At 38.8% G+C, this 21,834-nt stretch overlaps 1 protein-coding gene across 1 annotated transcript in view; it reads right to left on the bottom strand.

Moving 5' to 3' along the window:
• ERBB4 (erb-b2 receptor tyrosine kinase 4) overlaps positions 1-20,558 on the bottom strand; it is a 1,180,328-nt gene extending 1,159,770 nt beyond the window's left edge. Inside the window, exon 1 of the mRNA XM_059168147.1 lies at positions 19,801-20,558. Coding sequence (XP_059024130.1) covers positions 19,801-19,882 — 82 coding nt within the window. The 5' untranslated portion in view covers positions 19,883-20,558. The remainder of the gene's footprint in view (positions 1-19,800) is intronic.
• Positions 20,559-21,834: the final 1,276 nt, after the last annotated feature.

The raw sequence follows: 21,834 nt of genomic DNA, 5'->3' as shown, positions 1-21,834 counted from the left end.
CCAGAATCATATGCACTGGTGCTCTTAATCAAGATGTCTGGTGGAGAAGAATTAAAAACCTACAAAACCTACACTGCTTTTCTAAACGAACTTTATTTCTCAAAGAGCTTGCTATTTTTCTTCTTAGCAATATAATGTATGATAGATCATTCATCCCTAAGTTTTTTAAAAAGGACAATAAATCTTATTTAACTGGAATGATTTAAAATATTAGAAATGTGAGAAATATGATTTAATCTATGAGTTATAAGGAGTCTGATGTAATGTAAACATACCAAAATTTAATTGCATAATACATACACCTTTCCAACTCTCTTTTTGGAAAAAATTACAAATCATCATGTTCTTTTTTAGGAACATATTGATGGTGATAGTGTATTTGATGATATTAAAGCTACTCCTGAAATGATAAAGGGTACACGAAATGGCTATTTGAAATTGTCCTCACTGAAATCTGAGGGAAATAATTAATTTTAAAATTCAGGGACACCTGGGTGGTTCAGTGGGTTAAGCCTCTGCCTACAGCTCAGGTCATGATCTCAGGGTCCTGGGATCAAGTCCCACATCGGGCTCTCTGCTCAGCAGAAAGCCTGCTTCCCTTCCTCTCTCTCTGCCTGCCTCTCTGCCTACTTGTAATCTCTCTCTGTCAAATAAATAAATAAAATCTTTAAAAATAAATAAATAAATAAATAATTAAAAAAAAGAAAAATCAATAGCTTTCTGCTTATATTCATTTCAAGCAGATATTTCCATAGACAACCCACTTTATTCAGATTATTTGTGAAAACTAAATAAGGGTACAAAATAGTTTGAAATAAAATAAAATTAAACAATATCAAAGCTAAAAATCCAAAGTGCTACACACAAATTAAGACCATATATCAAATCATGATGGAGGGAAATAAGTGACACAATTAGCACCTTTATAAACTCCTCCAAATGTAAGGTCAGTAAGCAGAATATTTGACATTGGGTGGTAGGGGCTGGTGCAGGGTGTTAACTCTTAAACACAAAGAACAAATTCCATAGTATTTTAAAATTATATGAGTTTAAAATAAGAAAATCAAAATTAGTAACAAAACTAAAAACTCTCTCTAGTGGAAAAAAGGCACTCTCTAGACTGGTTCTTAAGTAGGATATTGACTGGCAGTGAAAGATTAAGACTGCTTTGTAAGAACAGAATGAGTTGGTTCCTGATTCATGGATGCAATTAGAACCACTCAGGGGTGGCGAACAATAGGATCTAAAAGAAAAGCCAGCATGGAGTGAGATAAAGCAAAGAGACTGGCTGAGTGTTACGTGGTGGTCATTTCATTTCTAGCAGTCTAATTTACCCTGTTCAATATCCCTGCTTCCCTCATAAACTCAGCACATCATCTTTTTTAAAAACCCCGGCCTTGAATATTAATTATGCTCATTTCTATTACCTTGTGACCCTGTTGGTAGAACAGGACTAATCCAAATTACACCACCAAATACCTGGTTAAGGGTTCCCATAGTAACTACTATCATCATTTGTGAAATGCATTTACCTGCTCATAGTATCTTTGTTTAAAATACATCAGGACATTTTCACTGGATAAATATCTTTTTAAATTATTTGTATTCAAATATGCAGATAACAAATCTGTCATCTAAATATGTGATCAACCATAGGTTAAAGAAAATGCCATATTAATGATGGATAACAACAAAATCAATGGAGGAAAATCAGCGATATTGGCCAGGGTTACGGTTTAATATTCCAGTTTACTGGTTTGCATTTAAGTAAAAAGCATAGTCATAGATATAGGAGATCTTGGTCATAGTAATAGTCAAAACCTGTACCTAATAAACAACTGCTATGTTAAAATGTCTTTATTTCAAGGGTATAACTCATAGCTGGTTTGTCCCAGAAACTCTAATAGAAAACAAATCATACATCCATACTACCCATATTATTCTGAAGCACCACCTGTCAGCTGAATAAGATAACATGTAATGGAGCTTGTTAGCTAAATTTCTACCTACCCCTCACTCCAAAGGTAATAGTCAAAACAGAAATAAAAATAGTTCTCTCTTTACTTCTGTTTTTTGTTGCAATGGGAAATTCACAACATTCTTGAAAATTTCCAAGTAGGTAAATAGAAGAGATAACTATTTTCCTGATTGAAATCCCTAGCTGTGGGAAGTCTGCGATTATTGCAAGAAAGCAGTCAACTTTAGAAGAGCAAAACCTGCCCTTCCCATTAGTAATAGTTTCTCTCAACATGTAAGGTTTTGAGGTCTTCCAGTATTAATCAGTGAGTAAGCATTATTGGTACAACCCTGTGAATTAAACACCTTATCATTACATGCGTAGCACTTACCTGATTCCTTAATTATCTAAATAAATGTGTCCAAAGTATGATAGAGGGAAAACATTTAATAATCACAACTTACAGATTTTCTTCTATGTGGTAAAATATGTTTAGTATTTTTCTATAGATCTTGGAAGATTTTGCTCTAGCCTGCAAAATTTTTTTCCAAAATACATTCAGTCATACATTATATTAGTTCTGCCCTATCTTGAAAAGTTTAAATGCCTATAAAATGTAACATAAAAAGTTATCTCATGAATTTGATTAAAAACCATTTTCTCTTGAAAGCGCTTTAAAAAACAATAAGGATGAAAGGACAGAGGATTTGAGTTTGCCAGGTAAACATAAATCTTTGAAACAAAACTGTCTCTGTAAGCTTTTTTTTTTTTTTAATACCAAAACTATAAAAACAGAATATTAAGGAAAAATGATTTGAGAAAACTGTCCCTCAGGGAGAGCCAAATGCTTTCCCAAATAGTCTATTTATAGTACACATGCCTGTCCATATATACAAAGAGTCTGCAAACCAATATTGCTTACCTGTTTATAAACATAGGGCACAGAACTTAAACTACGAGAAAGTGTCAGAAAGTCCATGGTCTTCCCAGATTTAATATTTTGTAACTTTATTTTTTTTTCTTTTAACTACCTTAGGTATCATTCTACTGTTAATACCAGGACAGTATATTATATGGTTATCATTTATTGAGTATTTACTGTATGGCTGATACTGTTTTAAATATGCTGTCTCATTTAATCCTCACAACATGAGGTTGATACTATTAGTATCTAGCTTTCCAAGCTCTCCAAAGCTTAGAAAGTTTAAGTAATTAACCCATCTTTCTATGGTTAGGGCTCAAATTCAGGCCATTTAATTCTTAAGTTCCTCTATTGAACCTCAGCAATGTTGTATTTACTATTATCATTTTGAAAGTGGACTAAACTGATCAGTCTAGTTGAAATATTATAAGTATGCTTATAAAATTATGAGATTATTAGAAATTGTGTGTATTATAATTAGAAATGATATGACAATAGAAAAGTAGCATATATTATTAATACATTTGACCTTGTTTCTAAGTCTGACATATTCACATATACAACTGGTTAGGAAATAACTATTGTGGACAGCAAGTAAAATAATTATAAATGGCCTAAAATGGCTAAAATACTAATCCATATTGTCAAGATCCTTCTTAGAAGTTTTATTTTCATATATAAAATGTCACGATTTGGACAATGTGAAAATAAGAGGAACTGAGGCATCACAAATCCATCACCTGCACAGGTGTGTACCATTTGGTAAACTACTTAATTTCTCTACTCTTTCATTTCCTTGCCTGTAAAATGAGGAGAGCAATGTCTATGTTGTAAAATTTAGGTGAGATATTGTATGAAAAATGCTTAACTTCCTGACATATAGACCTTTAATAAAGGGAAAATATTATGATTCCTTGTTTTTTGTTTTTTGTTTTTTTTTTTACCAATGAAGAGTTAATTGTGTTTTTCTTTAAAAAAAAAAATACCAATTAAGAAAAGCATACTAAACTGTGAAAAGAAAAAAGTAAAATTTTGGACATCTTAGGTTGGAGACACTATGGTATATATGTATGGTATATATGGCATATGGTATATGTGATATAGATATAAATATAGATATAGATATATAGTCTATCCAATGAGGATATTCAGCAGAAAGTAAGAACAGGAGGACTGGGAACTGATGGAAAAAGGTAAGAGCTCAGAGCAGTCCACACAGTGGTGAGACCAGGGAAGTGAATAAGAAACCAGACAAAAGTTAATTAAGAGGACCATGGCTAGATAGAAGCTTTAGAAAAACTTATTTTTGCTGAGTGTGTTATCTTCACTCATTGTCTCTTTATTTTTTTTAAAAGATTTTTATTTATTTATTTGGCAGAGAAAGAGATAGTGAGAGAGGAAACAAAAGCATGGGAGTGGGAGAGGGAGAAGCAGGTTTCCCACTGAGCAGGGAGCCCGCCATGCTACGCGATGTGGCTCAATCCCAGGACCCTGGGATCATGACCTGAGCCGTAGGCAGATGCTTAACAACTGAGCCACCCTGGCATCCCTCATTGTCTCTTTAAAGATAGGTAACCAAAATCTAAGTCTAAAGTGTTCTCAATAATATTTAAGTGTATTATTAAATACTGTCCCTGCTGAGGATTGGGTTTGTGATTTTGGCCAATTATATAATGAGTCTCAGTTTCCTTTTCTACAAAATGGGAGTTCATAGCACATGCCTTGCAAGTTTTAGGGAACACTGAAATAATGCATTGCGAGCACCAGCAGTCACAGTGCTCAGTGCAGAGGAGGCATTATAATGGATACAGATGGCCTCCAGCGAAAAGAGATGGTAAATCAGGACAATGTAAGGCTGAAGGTAGTACAGGACAGGAATGCCATTTTCCTATCAGGAAAGCCTAAAAAAATGTTAAAAGAATGGCACAAAAGAAAAAAGTGGAAATTGTAGTTAGCGTGTTTTTTACAGGGTAGATTCAAAAGTAGCAGTAAAAGAGATTGAAGTGTCAAAGGCCTTGAAGTAAAATATTTCCCAAGCTAATAAAGATCTACTTTATTTGTAACTAAGTGAGGCATGCACACATAACTTCATCTTTTCACCACCTTTTGATTTTCAATCCCTTTAGGAAAGTGCTTATCTGTCGCTGCTATTTCTCCACACTGTATCCTCCACTCACACCTGGAGGTGCAGATTTCTAACTCCCTGCTCTGTCCAGGCCCCACCACCTGCTTATGCATTTCTCCCTCTGCTCCAGTTAGACACAGTCTTGTAAATACCTAGTGGCATAAAACCAGGAGCATAATGAAATACATAAAATTGTAAGTTTGTAGACTTTTATTCCACATTGTACAATTTTTTAAATGGAGAATTATTTGTGGTAGTACATAGCTCAGAGGTATGAATATCTAATATAGAGACTTGGGAAAAAACAAAAGCAAAGTATCTTATACATAAGAAAATAAATCTTTAAAAGATCCTTCATAGATCCATCCATCTAATGAAGGGTGGTAGGATGGTAAAAGAGCGTCCCCATGGGACTCCTAGCCACAGAGACATGGAGTTTGGGTTTCATTGGTTCTATTTGTTGGGGACCCAGAAAGGATATCTGGGCACAATGTACTTGTATTTGACCTCACCCTATGGGTGGAAAGGGCCCTCAGAAGTCACTGAACCCAAACCCCACCCCGCTCCCAACATCATGACCAGTTGTTCCTCAGCTGCCTCATTCATTCCTTATCATAGAAAGTTAAATCAGATGAAGAAACTACGTCCCAGGACAGACCATTCCACTAACTGTGAGAAACTCCTTGATGGTGTTCAATCGAAATCTGATGCCTTACAATTTCAAACAGCTGTTAATGTTTCTGTTCTCCAAGGCTACAGAGAACAGTGCTAATCCCTGTTCTATGTAACGGCCCTCTAACTTTTGAAGATGGTTATCACGCTCCCTTCCTGAGCCTCCTCTTTTCCATACTTGGCATCTCCTTCTTTCTTTAATCACTCTTCAAGGGAAATGGTACTCCATTATTCCGTTGTAACACAGTTTTCCTTGCAAAAAACAAATAAGTAAATTACATGTCCAAATCTAAATTACCAAGAGTATCATAACGAAGTTGATACTCACAGTTTCTTTCATGATATTACATTTTAACTATGCAAACATAAAATGTTAAATTGGATATTTTCTTCTCCTTACCTACCAGAAATGAAGACAGTATGTGTGGTGCCTCCAAGGAACACTCCCATGTCTTAAGTGACTTAATACACACATGGGATAGAGGGCACCTTGCCAGATAACTTCATTCTGGTTAATAATACAAGCATGTAATATGGTTATTATCGCATAAATTATAGCAGTCACAAATTCAAACGGTTGTGATTCTTGAGCACCCCAATTTATAGACACATAATGCCACAGCATCATCCACATCCATTCTCAGGAAAATTCATAGTACCCACTTTATTTGAGTCCTTTGGCCTGCCTCCCTCATGTGATTTTTCTCCTAGGTGAATTCAGTATGTAGGCAAATGACATCCTATCTATCATTTTCAAGCCCTTTCTTTTCAAATTGCGAGTCAAATAAGAAAGTACCTGTGCTATTATACACTTAAGATGGAACCATGCCTTCTTCAAACTAGCTAATACTGAATTGTGGCAAAGTTAGTATGATACTATTCTTATACTACTTTTTTTTTTTTTTTAAGATTTTATTTATTTGACAGAGATCACAAGCAGGCAGAGAGGCAGGCAGAGAGAGACAGTGCGGGAAGCAGGCTCCCTGCTGAGGACTCTGGGAACATGACCTGAGCCTAAGGCAGAGGCTTTAACCCACTGAGCCACCCAGGTGCCCCCATATACTACTATTTTAAAAATGTATGGCAAAACTTTTATAATGTCTAAGCCTAATAGGGAAACTATTAGTGACCATAATGGCAAAAAGACACATCAGAATGGATCACAGCAAATGCCTGAACAGAAACAGGCAGGTCCATGATTGTGTCAGGTATTAATTCCTTAGTTGATCAGGAAACTCTGAGAAGGGGGTGACAGAGGGGGTGGGGGCGGTTCTGGGAAAGCCAATCAAGAAAGAATGTATTTCAATATTTTAACAATCAGGAAAATTGTAAGGAATATAGCACTTGAATAATAGTCCTAGTAATGAAAAATACTTCTCTGCTCCTACGCTTAAACGACACAAGGATTCACAGGATTTTGAAAATACCGAAGAAAAGTCTTCACAGTCTTAGTCGAAATTAAGAATAAACATTATTTTTCATATACGTGAGGAGGAAGCATTGAAAGCATTTGATCTTGACTTGGTATGAAATCAAAGATGTCTTTAGTTTAAAACCTTCATGTGCTATATCAGCACATATACAATTACTACCGACTTTAATCAAGAGAGAAGCTGTCTGACAAAAATTAACCTTGAAATAACCACAGGAAATATGATGAGATGAACAATTCATGAATGTGAGAATTATTCTCTATAGTGAGCTTGATTATGGAGAATGTAGTCTTGAGCCATGACAAAGTTCTAGCAGATATATAAATAACATTATAACCTTCAGACACCTCATAATTCACTATGCTAGAACAGACTTAGAAATGTTTGTGATAGTCCCAAATTATGGATATAATTGTAGAGACTCCCGGCTTTTCCCTTATTTGTGCTTCTATCAAGTGTAAGTGTAACGCATTTTGTGACTTTTTTTTTCATACAAATCAGCCTCATTCGGAAATTTTACTAAAATTTATTTTCTTTTGCATGGTGGCACTATTTTTACAAAAAACAAAGTTTGGGTTTCTTGCTTCTTTTGTTTTATAACCACTTCCTGATAATTACAGTGGATACTATCATTTTGGCTTATATAGCAGGTGAATGACTAGTTCAGAATATGAGTCTCACCACATGTCAGATTCAAATCACAAAATCACATAAAATAATGGGACTTCTGAGTCACTCACATGTAGTCAAAATCCTTGAATACCCAAAACTGACTGTATATGCCCTTGAAAAAAAGGTAATTTGAATGTCTTGACATATTTTATTCTTTGCAGACCTGGAACAATTGAAATGTTTTTGTTTTTCCTTTTTTTTTTTTTCCATTTATAAATCTACCTTCATAGTGCTCCTTCTGCCAGTGAGAAATATAGTACATACAGAAATTTATTTTTATAGAGTCTATAAATATTGAGTGAAAGCTGTTAAAACTGTTGGAGACAAACTTCATCTGCACCTTTCAAAGAGTGACTGAATCAGTTTGTAGGAGTACAATAGCATGTATCAGATCTAAATTTGCTAAACAAAATTAGCTGCGTGCCACTGTTTGTCTTATCTCTTTCTCTGGCTCATGGTGTGCTAATTCTGGCCACAAGCAATACAGTAAGCACAGAAATAACTAATGCCGCTTTCACCAACAGTTGCATAAAATGTTTTGTCTAGTTCAATTTATCTTAGAGCTTTTTATACTTTCAAATTTCATCCTGTACTTAAAGAAAAAAAAAAGGTCACTAAAGAATGATACTGGAATACCAATCTCTTCAGTTTCTATTAATTCTAAGTACACTTTTAGAGGTTTCGCTGTATCACTAGGAATAATGGGCTGCTAAATTTGAAGTTTAAACAACTGGGAAATATTAGTAACTGCTCAGTTGATATTTTTACATAGTAAAACTGTAACTTGAAGTGCCAATCCTGTTATTGCTACTTAAATGTGTTAATATATTAAAATATTGCCATATATCTGAACTGAGTACTGATTTTAATTTAGATGCACAGTTTCATTCACAGCTAGTAATAATGTCTACTGTAGTTAAAATGGCCACATTTAACTTAGCCAGAGGGTAAAAGTCAACGACAGATTGTTATCCATGCTAAATAACAAACGATTAAAAATTCAAAGAGCTATATGTTTCAAGGGGTAGGGCCTTAGTAATATAACTTTTACATACCAAAACTACAAGATTCCTTTAAAGCACACATTATAAACTACAGAACTGTCCAAGGGACAGTATTACCTGACCCATACTTAAAAATATGATATCAAGAAAATAGATATATACCTGGATTTGGCATAGTCATATTTAGAGAAAATATTCTGAAAATTGCCTGTATGTATCACATATTTTCACCAAAAGACATACTGAAGTGCTTTACAGTGTGATTTTACTACAGTCTTTTTTTTCTTGAAACAATGTGTTCCTCTTCATTAACAGTGGACACCAACTACATACAGTAAAAAAAAAAAATAATTAAAATTACACCCAAAGTTCTTAGTAAAAGAGGAATGACGTTGTTTCTTAAAATATATAATTTTTAAATATAGAAAGAGTTATCATAAAGTTGTTTTGTTTTGTTTTAGCTTCAGAGAGACCCTCTCTTGCATTGGTGCATTACAAGGCTCTGTTTTTTGCATTTTTATTTCTGAATTGTTTTAAAAGAAGTTCCCAAAATCGTATAAGTGCAGGGCCCAAAACCTTGGATATACCTCTGCTTTGAAGCTTTTTCAAGAAGACAAAGCTTACATGATTGTTTCCTTTAATATACAAAATACAAAGAACTACAGAGAGTCCATCAGAGAAGGAGAAACACAATATAACCTAAAGGATTTATTGGACAGGTTTCTTCACATGACTACAGGGAAAGCAAAAAGAATTCCTGACCTGAGGGCAGAAGGACTTGGTGTGCTAAACATCCTTTTCTCACGCAGTGTGGTAAGTACAGTGGAGGGGCCGTGCCTTTGAGAGGCATCCCTAGCTTCTGTCACTTAAGCAGAAGGCAGAGCCAACTGGTCCTCAGGACAGCTCAGACATGTAATCATACCAGACTAATGCACCAGTCGGGCTTCACCCTCACATACTACTTCTTTATATCTCTATTTCCTCATCTACAAAGTAAGAACAATAATCCCTGACTCAAACTCTCTTCTCATGAATTCTTAGAGGAAAAACAATCAAGAAAGTTACAGGAGAATTCAGACAGAAGTGCTAACGTCTCCACATCCAAGTCTCTCATTAACAGATTACTCTCCAGACTGTTAGATAATTTCAAAAGTTATATTAACTCTTTCAAGCCATTATAAACTAAGGTACAATTAGGATGCTGCAGTGACCTAGAAAGGTTGACTTTCTTAGAACCTGGTAATTGAAGAAGAAATGTCTGGACGAGCATCTTTCACTCATAGAATCTGACCCTATAAATACTATAATCATTTCACCAATTTTCAGAATGCAGAGTAGATCATCTTAAAGAACAGCTGAAAGAATCCCAGTCACCTTTCAGTTTAGTTATGCTGAAGAGCTTTCTTCATAGGACACCTTTTAAATGGTAGGCACAGGTCTATTTGTCTATTTTAGGATACCAAGAAATCTCAGTTATAACAAAGCTGTATTATCGCATATATCTAGGTATAGAAAATATCACATTTAGTCTGGAACCCTTTTTTCATGAAATACTTATTAGCATCTCTCTGGAGGCAAATGTGCCTCCCAAAGGTTTGGAAAACTACTTAGTAATGTATTTTTTATATTGTGTTTTATTGGCCTCATCTATCCTTCCTTAAAAGAAAGGAGAAAGTTGACACCTTAGTCTTCTTATAGGTCCTCCTGTTCCTAACACTGTCCTGAAATATATTGAAGAATCAGTACATGCTCACTGCTTAAACACTTATTAAAATTTTTAAACAGGAGATAAGAAATAGCAATGTAATGACACATAAAAATAGTGGGCCACTAAAAGTTACATTTAAGAATGGTATTCACATATATTTAACTCACCAAAAATAAAACCAACAGAAATACTTTGTACCACATTATGAACAGACTCTAAAAATGGGAATGGGGGCAAATGATATATTCTTGGAAACAATCCATTGAAAGAAATATCCTAGGATGCTTAAGAAAGCAACTAAAGAAATTCCCAGCATAAACATGTCTAATATCTATTATTAAGAATTCTATAATTATGTTTTTAGAACAGCTTACTTTGTGCACTATATGGTTTAATTACAAATAATAGCCACCCAGGAATGAGCTTAAAATTGTTTCAGCGAATGTATGTTATTTTTTCACTTAAAAAATATTTTTAAAGAGCTTACTATATATGTGGCACTGCATTTGTCTCCGCAGGGCATAAAAACTCCTGCTCTTAAAAAGTTGAAACTACACTGTGGCTTAAGAGTAAAGGCCAGATATGGATAAGGATTATAAGCTAATCAGTGAAAAGAAAATGTAATGAAGAGGTATGATTTAAGGTAGAATTGAAAAGATTCAACTGCTTGAACAGGCAGAGTCACAAGTGAGCCATGAATTCCAGGAAAGGGGCAAAGCAAACGCAGAGACAACAAGCAAGGCACAGTCACGGAATACTGACTAGGTCAGTGTGGTTCTTAGGATACAGCTTAAGAAAACTCTTAAGAATGGATTTTTAAAAATCTGAACGCTATCTTAGTAGGCTTTGAACTTTACAATAGGAATCCATTGAAGGCTTCCAAATAGAAAGTAGGCTAATAAAAATATATTATAGATGGCCATCTGGCATGAAGTCTTGGCGGTGAGAGGACATCAGCAAGGGAACCAGTACAGAGGGTCTTGAAATAGCCCTGCTCTGAAGTTTTTAAACACTAGATGAGGTTAACAAAAATCTTTGGGAATAAGCTTTGTAATCGATAAGCTATGTAATCGAATCCCCTTTTAAAAACACCAAAATGTGTTGAACAGCTTTAGTTCTAGACAACATGATAGGACAAAAGGAACTCCTGAAAATGGAAAGTGTGTGACTAAAAGAAATACTGTTCTGTTTTATTTTTATTTGGTTTTCTTAGGTCCCTATAGAAAGAAACTCATATTCTCATATTCTCTAATCCTATAGGGAAGAATACAAAATAATGACAAAGACAGATTTTAGTAAAAGGAGAGTTCGCCTAAAGCAAAATTGTCACTGCCATCCATGACCTCAATTAGGCATTCCCCTGCTAGTGATGGCAACCATCCTAAAATAGAGAATTGTACTACTTATTATTGAAGCTCTAACTACACTAGATATAGTCACAGAACCTGGAGAGTCTATTGCCACTTTTTTCTGTCCTAACCAGCCTAACCATGAGATATCCTTAGCAGACCATCGATAACCAGGAGATGCATCTAGTTAAAGCAGGTTTAGAATCTCCATTTGTATCCTTAAGGCTTAAAACCTCAATGTTCACCTATACAGGATGTATATGGGACAAGACATCAGTAAAGGTCAGAAGAGCAGTAAAAATGGAGGTGAAACGGATTATTTACAAGTCTGATCATTGTGGGAAATACACGAGTGCTTATTTCACCATTCATTGTGTTTTCTTTAAGCACTTTTACACTATGTTTAAAATGAAACATATATAAACATTCATACAGCCTTGATACCTATCACTCTAACTTCCTAAACTCAGAAACGAAGTCTTGCATATTCTTGCCGGTATTTAGTATGCTTCACTAACCCCTACAATATTGGGAATAACATGATTAACAGTAATGACCCCGAGCTATTTCTCACGGGAGAGGTTTAATGATGTCGCACAGGAAGTCCCATGGCATGTCTATGTTAATATTTTACGGGGGGTTCATTTTCATCTCAGATTCCTAACAGGAAGTGACTCTTCCTGTCAAAACAAGTTTCCAACCTCCCTTCTGTCTCTATGGCCCCTGAGAATGCTAATCAAATCCCAGAAAGCTTTGGCACTTAACGGAAAGACAGAGACAATCAGAAAGCGTTAAGGCGAAATCAACAACACTGCAAAGTAACAAGGTCCACAGGCAGCATCTTCTAGAAGGAGGCAAATGTGCCACAGAAATATATTTATAAAGTTTTAATACTTAAAGCTTAGCTTATATACTTAATCAAAGAATATAACTGCGATCTTAGCAGAGATCTGAAGAAAGAAAGCCCAATAAAGAGTAGAAAAAATAAAGATCCTTGGTCCAAGGAAGGGCCTGGAAGAATCTGAAATATCCCCAGGATTTGCTGGTTAAGGGTCCCCACCAACTAACCAGCAAACTCACTGTCTATTCCTTATAAGCCATTTTATTTAAACTTGTATACTACTTAACATAGAACAGAGATATAACCATTCTCTTCTTCTTGGTCATCTTTATAAAGTCCCAGGTAAAAGAAAACCTTGAAGGCGCTACTATATACAGATAAAAGTGCAGATGCTCTTATGTGACTTTCAGAATCAACACTCCCTCGATTCTTTTTTTTAATCTTAATGCGTGGCAAGCTATAAATGCAATCAGTGATTATTTCCTAAATATAAATTAAGGATGATGATGATCCCACGGTCTTCCCCTTGAAAAGAACTTCTCAGTAGGATAGTTAGGCCTATAGTTCTGATCCATTTGTTTTCATTTCAACTTTGCAATTCTCTTTTAAAGCAAAACTACCTTGTATTTGTGTTTTTTTTTTAAGTGTCCACAACTTAAATTTTCAAGTACTTCTTTGTGTGTCGAGGAAAATGATATTGGTGTCAGAAGCTGTCAGCTACCTTACATCATCTCACTTCTGCATGCTTACAGGTTCCTCACTTAAAAAATGATCAGACTGCATGAAATAGCTTCTAACTAGTGCTAGATTTCTGTGAAGTAAGCACAGGAGAGTGGAGGCAATAGTGGAAGGAAAGAGGGGGAGTGACAAAGTCAGGGAGCACAAAGCTATCATCTAGCTGCAGCTTTAAGAGAAGCAGCTCCCCCCACCACCACCCCCACCCTTTACCTGTTTTAGATACCAGGGTTACACACGTGAATTCACTTGAAAAGAAATCCACTAACAAGATTAATTAAAAACCAAAGGATTTCTCTTTCTAAAAGCTCTAAACACCATGCTACTGTCTAACTGAATTATTTCAAAATTCAAGATGTTAACCATTTAGGTTATCACCTTAGCCACCCTAATAGAGACTCAGAAAACTGAGACACACAGCAAGAAGTCTAACCCAAGATCACCTAGAAAATGATTGTATGACCAGAATCCAATTCTTCTAACTTTTAGTGCTTTCCCCTGTAGCATCACACAACAGCAGGGCTGCTGTATCGCAACCCACAGTTCAGGTGTGCACTATTCCCATTAAATTCTATGTGGCTGCTGCCCCCTGGATTTGTGCAAAGCAACGGGCCTGCAGAGTAATCACTTAAAATGAAAACCACTGTAAAACAATTACTATATGTTCAAAGAAAAAAAACACTCTACAATTCAATCGCATATTGAATTGAAGACCATTCTCTTCCCTCCTAAAAAATTAATACAAAAAAATTTAATACAAATAGGAACCACTAGTTTAAGTGTCAAATATGAAAACAAGAAAGTGACTTCAAAGCTTTGATTAAAGATTTGGAAAATAGGCCAATTTGTATAATAAATATGACAGAATTATCAAGAATTCAGAAAGAGAGAAAAAGATATCTACAATGAAATCTAAAAAGACCACAGAGCAATTCTGAAAAGTAATATCTTGGGGAAATGGATTTCAAGTACAAATGCTTTGGTTTAATGACCAAAAGGTTTTCTTCAGACAGAGGTAGTCTGCTGAAAGTTTACATTATGTTACATTGTGTTTATTTATATATGCATGTGCATACACTTTTAAATATAACAATTAACTTGTTACTGGAATGTATCTCAATATTAGGGAAGACTTTAAAGCCAGTTTTCAGAAAACTGCTATACAATGGACAAGTAGAGTATATTACATACATTTTCCCCTCAGGCACAGAAGCCAAGTCACAAAGACATGGAGTGAATGCTCAAGGTATTAATAAAAAACTGGAGGAATTTGTCCCCACAATGTAGAAATACTGATTGAAAGCACTTAGCCATGCCCTATGTCAAACTTAACCACAAAACGGGCAGTTAATGTGTCCTTCAAAGTAGGTAGCACAGCTACAGGCTCAGGAAACATCAATGTAGGACCTTTTCATTAAAAAGTAATAATAAAGAAAATTAAGGAATTGTCAGTATAAACTGTAAACTCCAGTCAACAACTGCATGAGAAAGCGTGAAAAGTATGGCTTTACTCCAAGTGCCCAATATTTAAAATAATCCAGAGAATGAGTGTTAGGTAACATGCAGTTTTGCTCCATATGGTCAAATGTAACACAGCAGAACATTCCTAAAATGATATAACCTGAAGAAAAGCTTATAATATGATTAGATTCTGCCCTGAATACATACTCAGATCATTATAAAAGATAACAGTGGAATATGCTTGACAATTAATTTTTGTAGAACAGCTGTAGGTTTGAACATGCATAAGCTAATTTTAATGTAAATATTAACATCTTTATAAAGCAGTATCTCTCAAAAGGGTGAAATCAAGCAGCAAGTGCCAACAAGGTTGCAGGTAAAAGAACATCTTTTTGGATCATTTGTTTCATTTATGTTTCGGGCACTTACAAATTACACATAGATATCCAACAGCAGCAGAACATTGTAAAATAAAGCAAAAACTTGTTGCTCTTTTTAATATCTTAAATTTTCTTAATAACTGGCTTGAAATAATATAAATATGACACCACTTTAAAGCACTGCAATGTTTAAGGCAATCTCATTCAATTTATTATCTAAAATGTGCACCTTGCATAGTCATTAATCTAAGGTGGTTCTAATCACAAGGCTTCAGAGAATATTTAGAGCATAATTCCTTACATCCCTGGTATTTCTTAAAAGGGGGTAGTCTACCTTCTATCCTTGGTCAAGAGGGGTCTGAAAGAGGGAAGAAGGGACTTCTCTGTAGAAAGATCTGGCCTTGGAGTCAGGGTTTCTGAGATGTGCTAGTGATCTTGGATCGATGCCTTTTTATTTTCTTTCAGGAATAAATCTGCGCAATGGAATGGGTTGCAATTGTCCAGCCAACCAGCCATATCAGATTTATCAGAAAGAAAGAATGAAAACTGGCTCAGAGGACTCCTGCAGTGGCTGAGTGGCAGGTTGCTGGGAAGGCACACACACAAAAAGAATACACTTGGTGGTGGAGGGGAAAATATATATATTCACATGTGTAAACTCAATAAATAATAAGATGTAAAGAAAGAATCTACAGTAATAGAAAGTGTGAATGCATAAGACATGATAAATAGTACCTCTATTTAAGAACTAAAGGCATGAAAGCTCATGAATACTAAATATTTGAATCCACTTTAAGGAGGAAATATGATTTTTGCCTCAAATGAATGCAAACTCTAAAAATCAGTCAATGCAAACTTAGTGTGTTCAGGTTAGTGTAAAAAATACATAAATCTTCCATGAAGTGCATGCCCTGGTAAATATTCTAATGTAATTTCTTAATTAAGACACATTTCCCATGACTAAATGAAAAAATATATAAAGCACTAAGTACTGATTTTCTTAAAAATTGATTTTTCTATGCACAAATGATTAGAATAAAAGCAGTTTAGTTTAAGTGGGGAAAAAATCAGTAGATGAGGAATCATGACACAACCAGTCATTCAATTTTATCCTAACGGTCCATATTATAGTATTTTCAACTTATCTGCAGTTATAATAGGTATAAATTGGTTTAGAAACATTCTGAAGAAAAAAATACCTTCTTCTAAAATGATTCTTTTTACATACATAAGAACTTCAAAGCTAAGAGAAAAAAAAATAAAACAGTATATCCCGTGGGTGTGCTTCCAGTAAACATGTGTAAGAAAGATTTGTTTTTCCTGTATTTATGTATTTGTATTTAAGATCTTTTTCATCATTTATCTAAGTTTTATTAACTTTTTTCTTCTCAAATGTATAGAAACTGACCTTAAGTTTGAAGATCTCTCTTAAATATATAGGGAAAAAAATCGGTGTTATTTTATAGTATGAAAAGCAGAACTAAGTTACTTGCAAATAAGAAATGGAAACTGAACTTGTTTATCCCATATCTATTGAGGTATGTAAGAGCACTGCTTCAATATTATATATTGCATTTCAATACAAAGGTAGATACTATTTTTTAATCATGTCAGGAAAAGATGATTTTTGAAGTTATCTCTTTTGGTGGTAAAGGCTTTATAATAGTCATATAAATGGCCTTTGGCTATATATACTATTTCGAGATAAAATGAATTACTGGAAATAAAACAAAATTCTTAAGACATTTAAAAATTGTCTTCTCTAAAGTTGATTTCTTTTCCCAAGCAAGAGGAGAAAATTAAAAAAAAAAAAGATCCTTTTCCATTACAATTGTTCTAATAAATATCTTAGATCTATACAAGGAATGGTCCCCCCACCCGTATCTTTATTCTGTTCACATAGAGCAGTAAATAAGGTGCATTCCTTCTGCTTCTTAAGAAATTAGCATTTCAAAAATATGCCACTTTCCCCTGAACTCCAAGCGTGTCTAATAATGCGAGAAGCAGATTGTCTTCCCTCGTTTCCTTAATTTGTTTCATCTAAAAGCAATTCACTCAACATCTTGTCGCCCTCTGGCAGCTTAGTTTACTTATCCGCACTTAATTTCTCATTTGGACCAAAACAAACTCCTCCAAACTGCTACTGACTGCTAACCGCGAGAAGGGAGACACGCAATATGTATTTACTTGGGAACACAGAGCCTCACACACACAGCCACAGACACACACAGCCTCACTCACACTCCAGACAGTAACTTGGTTTTGCAAAAGCACTATATTAAACCCAGCTGAACTTTCCTTGCCAGGTGCGGCTGGGTGGGGGTGGGATAGGGTGAAAAAAAAAAAAAAAGAAGTCCCCGGGGGCATTTGCAGTTTCCAGTGGATCACCTTAGCAAGCGTGTTGCAATTATACTAGGGATGCACCCGAGAGCTTTTCTTTGTGCGGCCCTTTCATCTAGATCACTTTGTGTTTTGAACAAGTGAGACTCGCCTTTGTGCCCCTAGAATTTCAAGTACAGAGTCACACACGGAACAACAATGGCACGCTAATCCTCGCGTTCTAAATGGGCTCACTTGTGGGTCTGGCAATTCGCGGGGGGAAGCGAGAAGAGACCAGCGAGGGCGCGAGGCGGTGTCGCCTGAGACGAGGAAGAGGACAGCTGCAGAACTAATTTGGATTACATTCTTTGCAGAAATTCTGAAAAGGGCTTTTCGGCATAGCTCAACCCTGAGCCACACAGTTAATACCAAATTGCCGCGGACTCGGAGCCGGGTCCTCCAGTGGCTGAGGCTGAACCAGACAGCCCCCAGTAGGTTGCCTCGTAGAAATTCCTCTCGGCTAAGTCTGCATGTCGGTAGCAAATGCTTTTGAATGGGTCAATGTGCATAATCAACCCATTGAGGGAAAATATGAAGGGACTCGGAGTGGGGAGGGAGATAAAAAGGGATGTATCTAAGAGGCCGCTTGGAATCTCAAGTCCGTGTTGGTGTAATTCCGGAGGTGGCTGGAGCGCGGGACCTGGTATGCATGAAGAATTTCGGAGTATTTGGGAGGGTGCAAAAGGCTAGTACAAACGGCGCACACTGGTGGCATTCGAAGGTCATTTTAAAAGGCTCGAGGATTGCAACTTGTTATTTACTAGGCGAGGAGGGGTAGGCGGCGGGGGCGGAGCGGGAAAAACCACAGCGCGTTGTTTTCTCGGTGAGGTCAGAAGGACACCCTCCGGGGGCCTGAAACTCTCCTATCGCCACTCTCGGGGGCTTTATCTCCTCTAGCTGCCTCCCACGCTCCCGCGACCAGCCCCGGATGGTTCCGGAAATCTCCCCCGCTCTCCAAACGGCCACCTTTGGCTGCATCAGACACCGGTCCTCAGTCCTTTTCCTGTCCCACTTTCATCCCCAGGAAACTCAAGTGTCAGAAACTTTGAGCAACCTCGCACTGCAGGTGCCGTCGTCAGCCCTGCCGGCTGCGGTGCGCCAGCCCCACCCGGCTGCCTCTCGGGGGTCAATTAGCCTTCCGCGTGTCCGGGTACCTGGGGCTCAAGCTTTCCTGCCAACAGTGGCAGCGCAGTCGCGCCCGCCTCGGGTTAAATCAATTCGCGCAACGGGTCGGCTCGGCAGCCGCGCCGGGCAGTAAACAGAGAAGTTGGAGGGACTCCGGCCAATAGCAAGTTGAACTACAGGAAGAACTCTTCCTGAAGCCAAACAGCAACCGACGGGAAGGCCGGGCCCCCGGCTCGAGTATGTCAACCCGTCAACCCCCCGTCCCCCGCCACTTTTTTTTTTTTAAAGAGAGCACGCAGGCAAGCAAGCTCCCTCAAGTCAATGGGGCGAAGGCTCCGGGACGCCGGCGTAGGAGGCCCGGAGTTCTGTGCCCTCCGGCCGAGGCGCGCCCTCCTGCCGCGCTCCAGCTGCCCAGGCTGGGCTCAAGTCGAGTCTGACCCCCGCAAGCTCTGGGCGACGGGGGACGCAGAAGCCTCCGGCAGCGCACACAGGTGCAAAGCGCCGCTCTCGGAGCTCCACGCCCCACCGCCCTCCCGCTCTCAAGAGGCCCCGCTGACACCGCCCGGGACTTCAGCCCTTTCGAAGCCCGGGCGGCGAGCTCTTCTTGGAAGCTTTTACTCTCGGGGGGGGGGGGGGGGGCGGACGGCCGGAGGACCGTCTCCTCTTAACTCGGGAATTGTGTCTCCCATGTCCCACACAACAGGCGGGGCCAGAAGGGATCCCGCTTAGGCTCACAGAAAACGTGCGAGAAAGGGGGAAAAAAAAAAAAAAAAAAAGGAGGAAGAGAAAAGGGACAGGGTCGCAGCGTGACCTATCACGGTAAATAAAACACAGGTACACAGCAAGGTTAAGTTTGGGGACAGAAAGAGGGATGAATGGAAGCGCGAGGAAGAGGCCCGGGTGGCGTGCTCCCTCCACGCCTGGGAGCCAGAGGGTCTCTGTTTGGGCGAAGGGGGCGAGGGAGCCACCCGGGCGCCGCCGAGCCGGCAGCAGCAGGTTCAAGAACTGAGCGCGAGAAGGAACCGCGCGCGACCCACCTGACTGAGAAGCGTTGGGCTGGACGGTCCCCGCCGCCAGGAGAAGGCTCACCCAGACCCACAGTCCTGTCGCCAGCTTCATTTTTTGGAAGTCTCAGGTCCCGTGCTGACAATTACATGTCCAAATGGCATATCCCCTTTCGGGCACGCGGAGGAGATCCCTCAGCCGGGCGCGCCTGGGGGCGCGAGGGGAACCGGCGCGCGACTTGCGCGGTGCACCCGCTCCGAGCCGGGGCGACCGAGTCAGCGCCCGCGGGTCCAGGGCCGGGGACCGGAGGAGGGGGTGAGTGTGCGCGCTGGTGTGCGCGGGTGGGAGTGTGCTCGAGTGTGTGCGCCTGGGGCTCCGGGCCGGACTGTGCAGCTATTTTCCCGTGTGAGCCTCTGCTTTCTCGCTCCCTCCTCACTTTCTCTCACTGGTTGGTCAACAATAAAAAGGAAGGGGGAAAAAGGTTTCCAAAAAAAGTTGATTGCAAAGAGGCGGTAGGTTTCCGGCCTCTCCCCCCTGCCGGGCTATGTTCGGCTCCCTTTTTAGTTTCCTTGCACCTCCAGTCCAAATTGGGAGGGAATGGGAGGGCGGTGGGGGGGAAGCTTCTCGCTTCTCCCCCGATCCTGTCCTTCTTTTTCCTGTCAGCTTTCCTCACACTTGTCCGGCGGCTGCGGTAATTAAAGCTCCGAGCGTCATTTCCAACGCTCCGCGGTCTCCAGCTGCAGCCCCACAGAGAAATTAATAAGACTCCGGGACTGGGGGGAAAAAAAAAAAAAAAAAAAAAAAAAGGTGGGGGGGGGCGGATAAAACAACCCTCCACGCAACCAGGCTGGCTCTGCTCAGCCGCGAAAACCCCGCCCCCGCTCTGACCCAACTAGTCCCGCCTTTTCCCCCGCCCCCACCCTAAAGGGAGATCTTATTGGCTCAGATACTCCCCAAAATTCTCAGTCTCAGGAGTTGGGAAAACACCTGTCTGGGAGCGGGCGCGTGCTGGTGGGGGCGGGGGGAAGCGGGATTTAAAGGGCTCACCCGAGACAACAGACTGAAACGGAGGCCCAAGACAGCTGGCCTGCGGAGTGTGGAGACCACCAGAGAGTGGCTTATGGGTGTATATATATACATATGTGTGTGTGTGTGTCTGTATTTTTTTTTTTACAAGAAAATCATCATTTTCTCTATTGTCCCACCGTGTTCATCCACAGACTGGACCTAGAAATAGAAGAAAAGAAAACGTTGCTTCAAGCATAAGGCCTTCACCCTTCTCTATCCCTTCCTGAGCTCCACACTCAAAATAATTTACTGGTTTAGCAACCTAGCCTCTGGTGGTTAGGTGGTCCTGGGAATATAATCACCTGTTTTCCCAACTATGCCATCTCGCCCACCATTCTCACCCTCCCAAACGGACCACATTTGCATAGCTACATCCTTTGATTTTCAGACTTTGTCTTTTCACCTTTTCTTTGGACTCTAGGATAACTTGGTTTGGGGGTCATTGCCATTGAGCAGATTCTCGTCCAAAGCCATGAATGTGGTTCAAGCCTAGAAATTGTCCCACTCCTCAGCTGTTCAATGTGTTCAACTGAAGGCCATGCCAGGACATAACCAACACAGATGATTAGACTTATACTACAGTGGACCCAACTTTAGGCTCTTTCTGTATTGTTACTCGGCAAGTCCACACTCCCCAAAACTCAGTTTATTGCTGACTATAAGAGTTCCTTTGCCTTTCTTGATTAAATATATATATATATATCCTGAGATTGGGTCATATCCGTGTACATATCCCTTGCCTTTTACAGCTCTGAAACTGTACGCTGGGCAGAGGCCAGCACCTCCTGGGGGTAGTAGGTTATTGGTTTGGTATTTGCACAGGCATTCTATGTATGAACTATTTTACATTTTATTTTTCTCTAGAAGCAGAAAATATATAAATAAAAAGTATCAGGGGACCTTAAAAATCAAGCCACCTCACTTCTCACTTGAGACCTTCCCATCCAGCCCCCACATCGTTTATCTGTAGCCTTGTCCCTCAAGAATTCTCATGGAGC

Source organism: Mustela lutreola, chromosome 3 (genome assembly GCF_030435805.1).
Source record: "Mustela lutreola isolate mMusLut2 chromosome 3, mMusLut2.pri, whole genome shotgun sequence".
NCBI classification, from domain to species: Eukaryota; Metazoa; Chordata; class Mammalia; order Carnivora; family Mustelidae; genus Mustela; species Mustela lutreola.
Note: the sequence above shows the minus strand (reverse complement) of the source record. Positions and strands in the feature narration are given on the sequence as shown.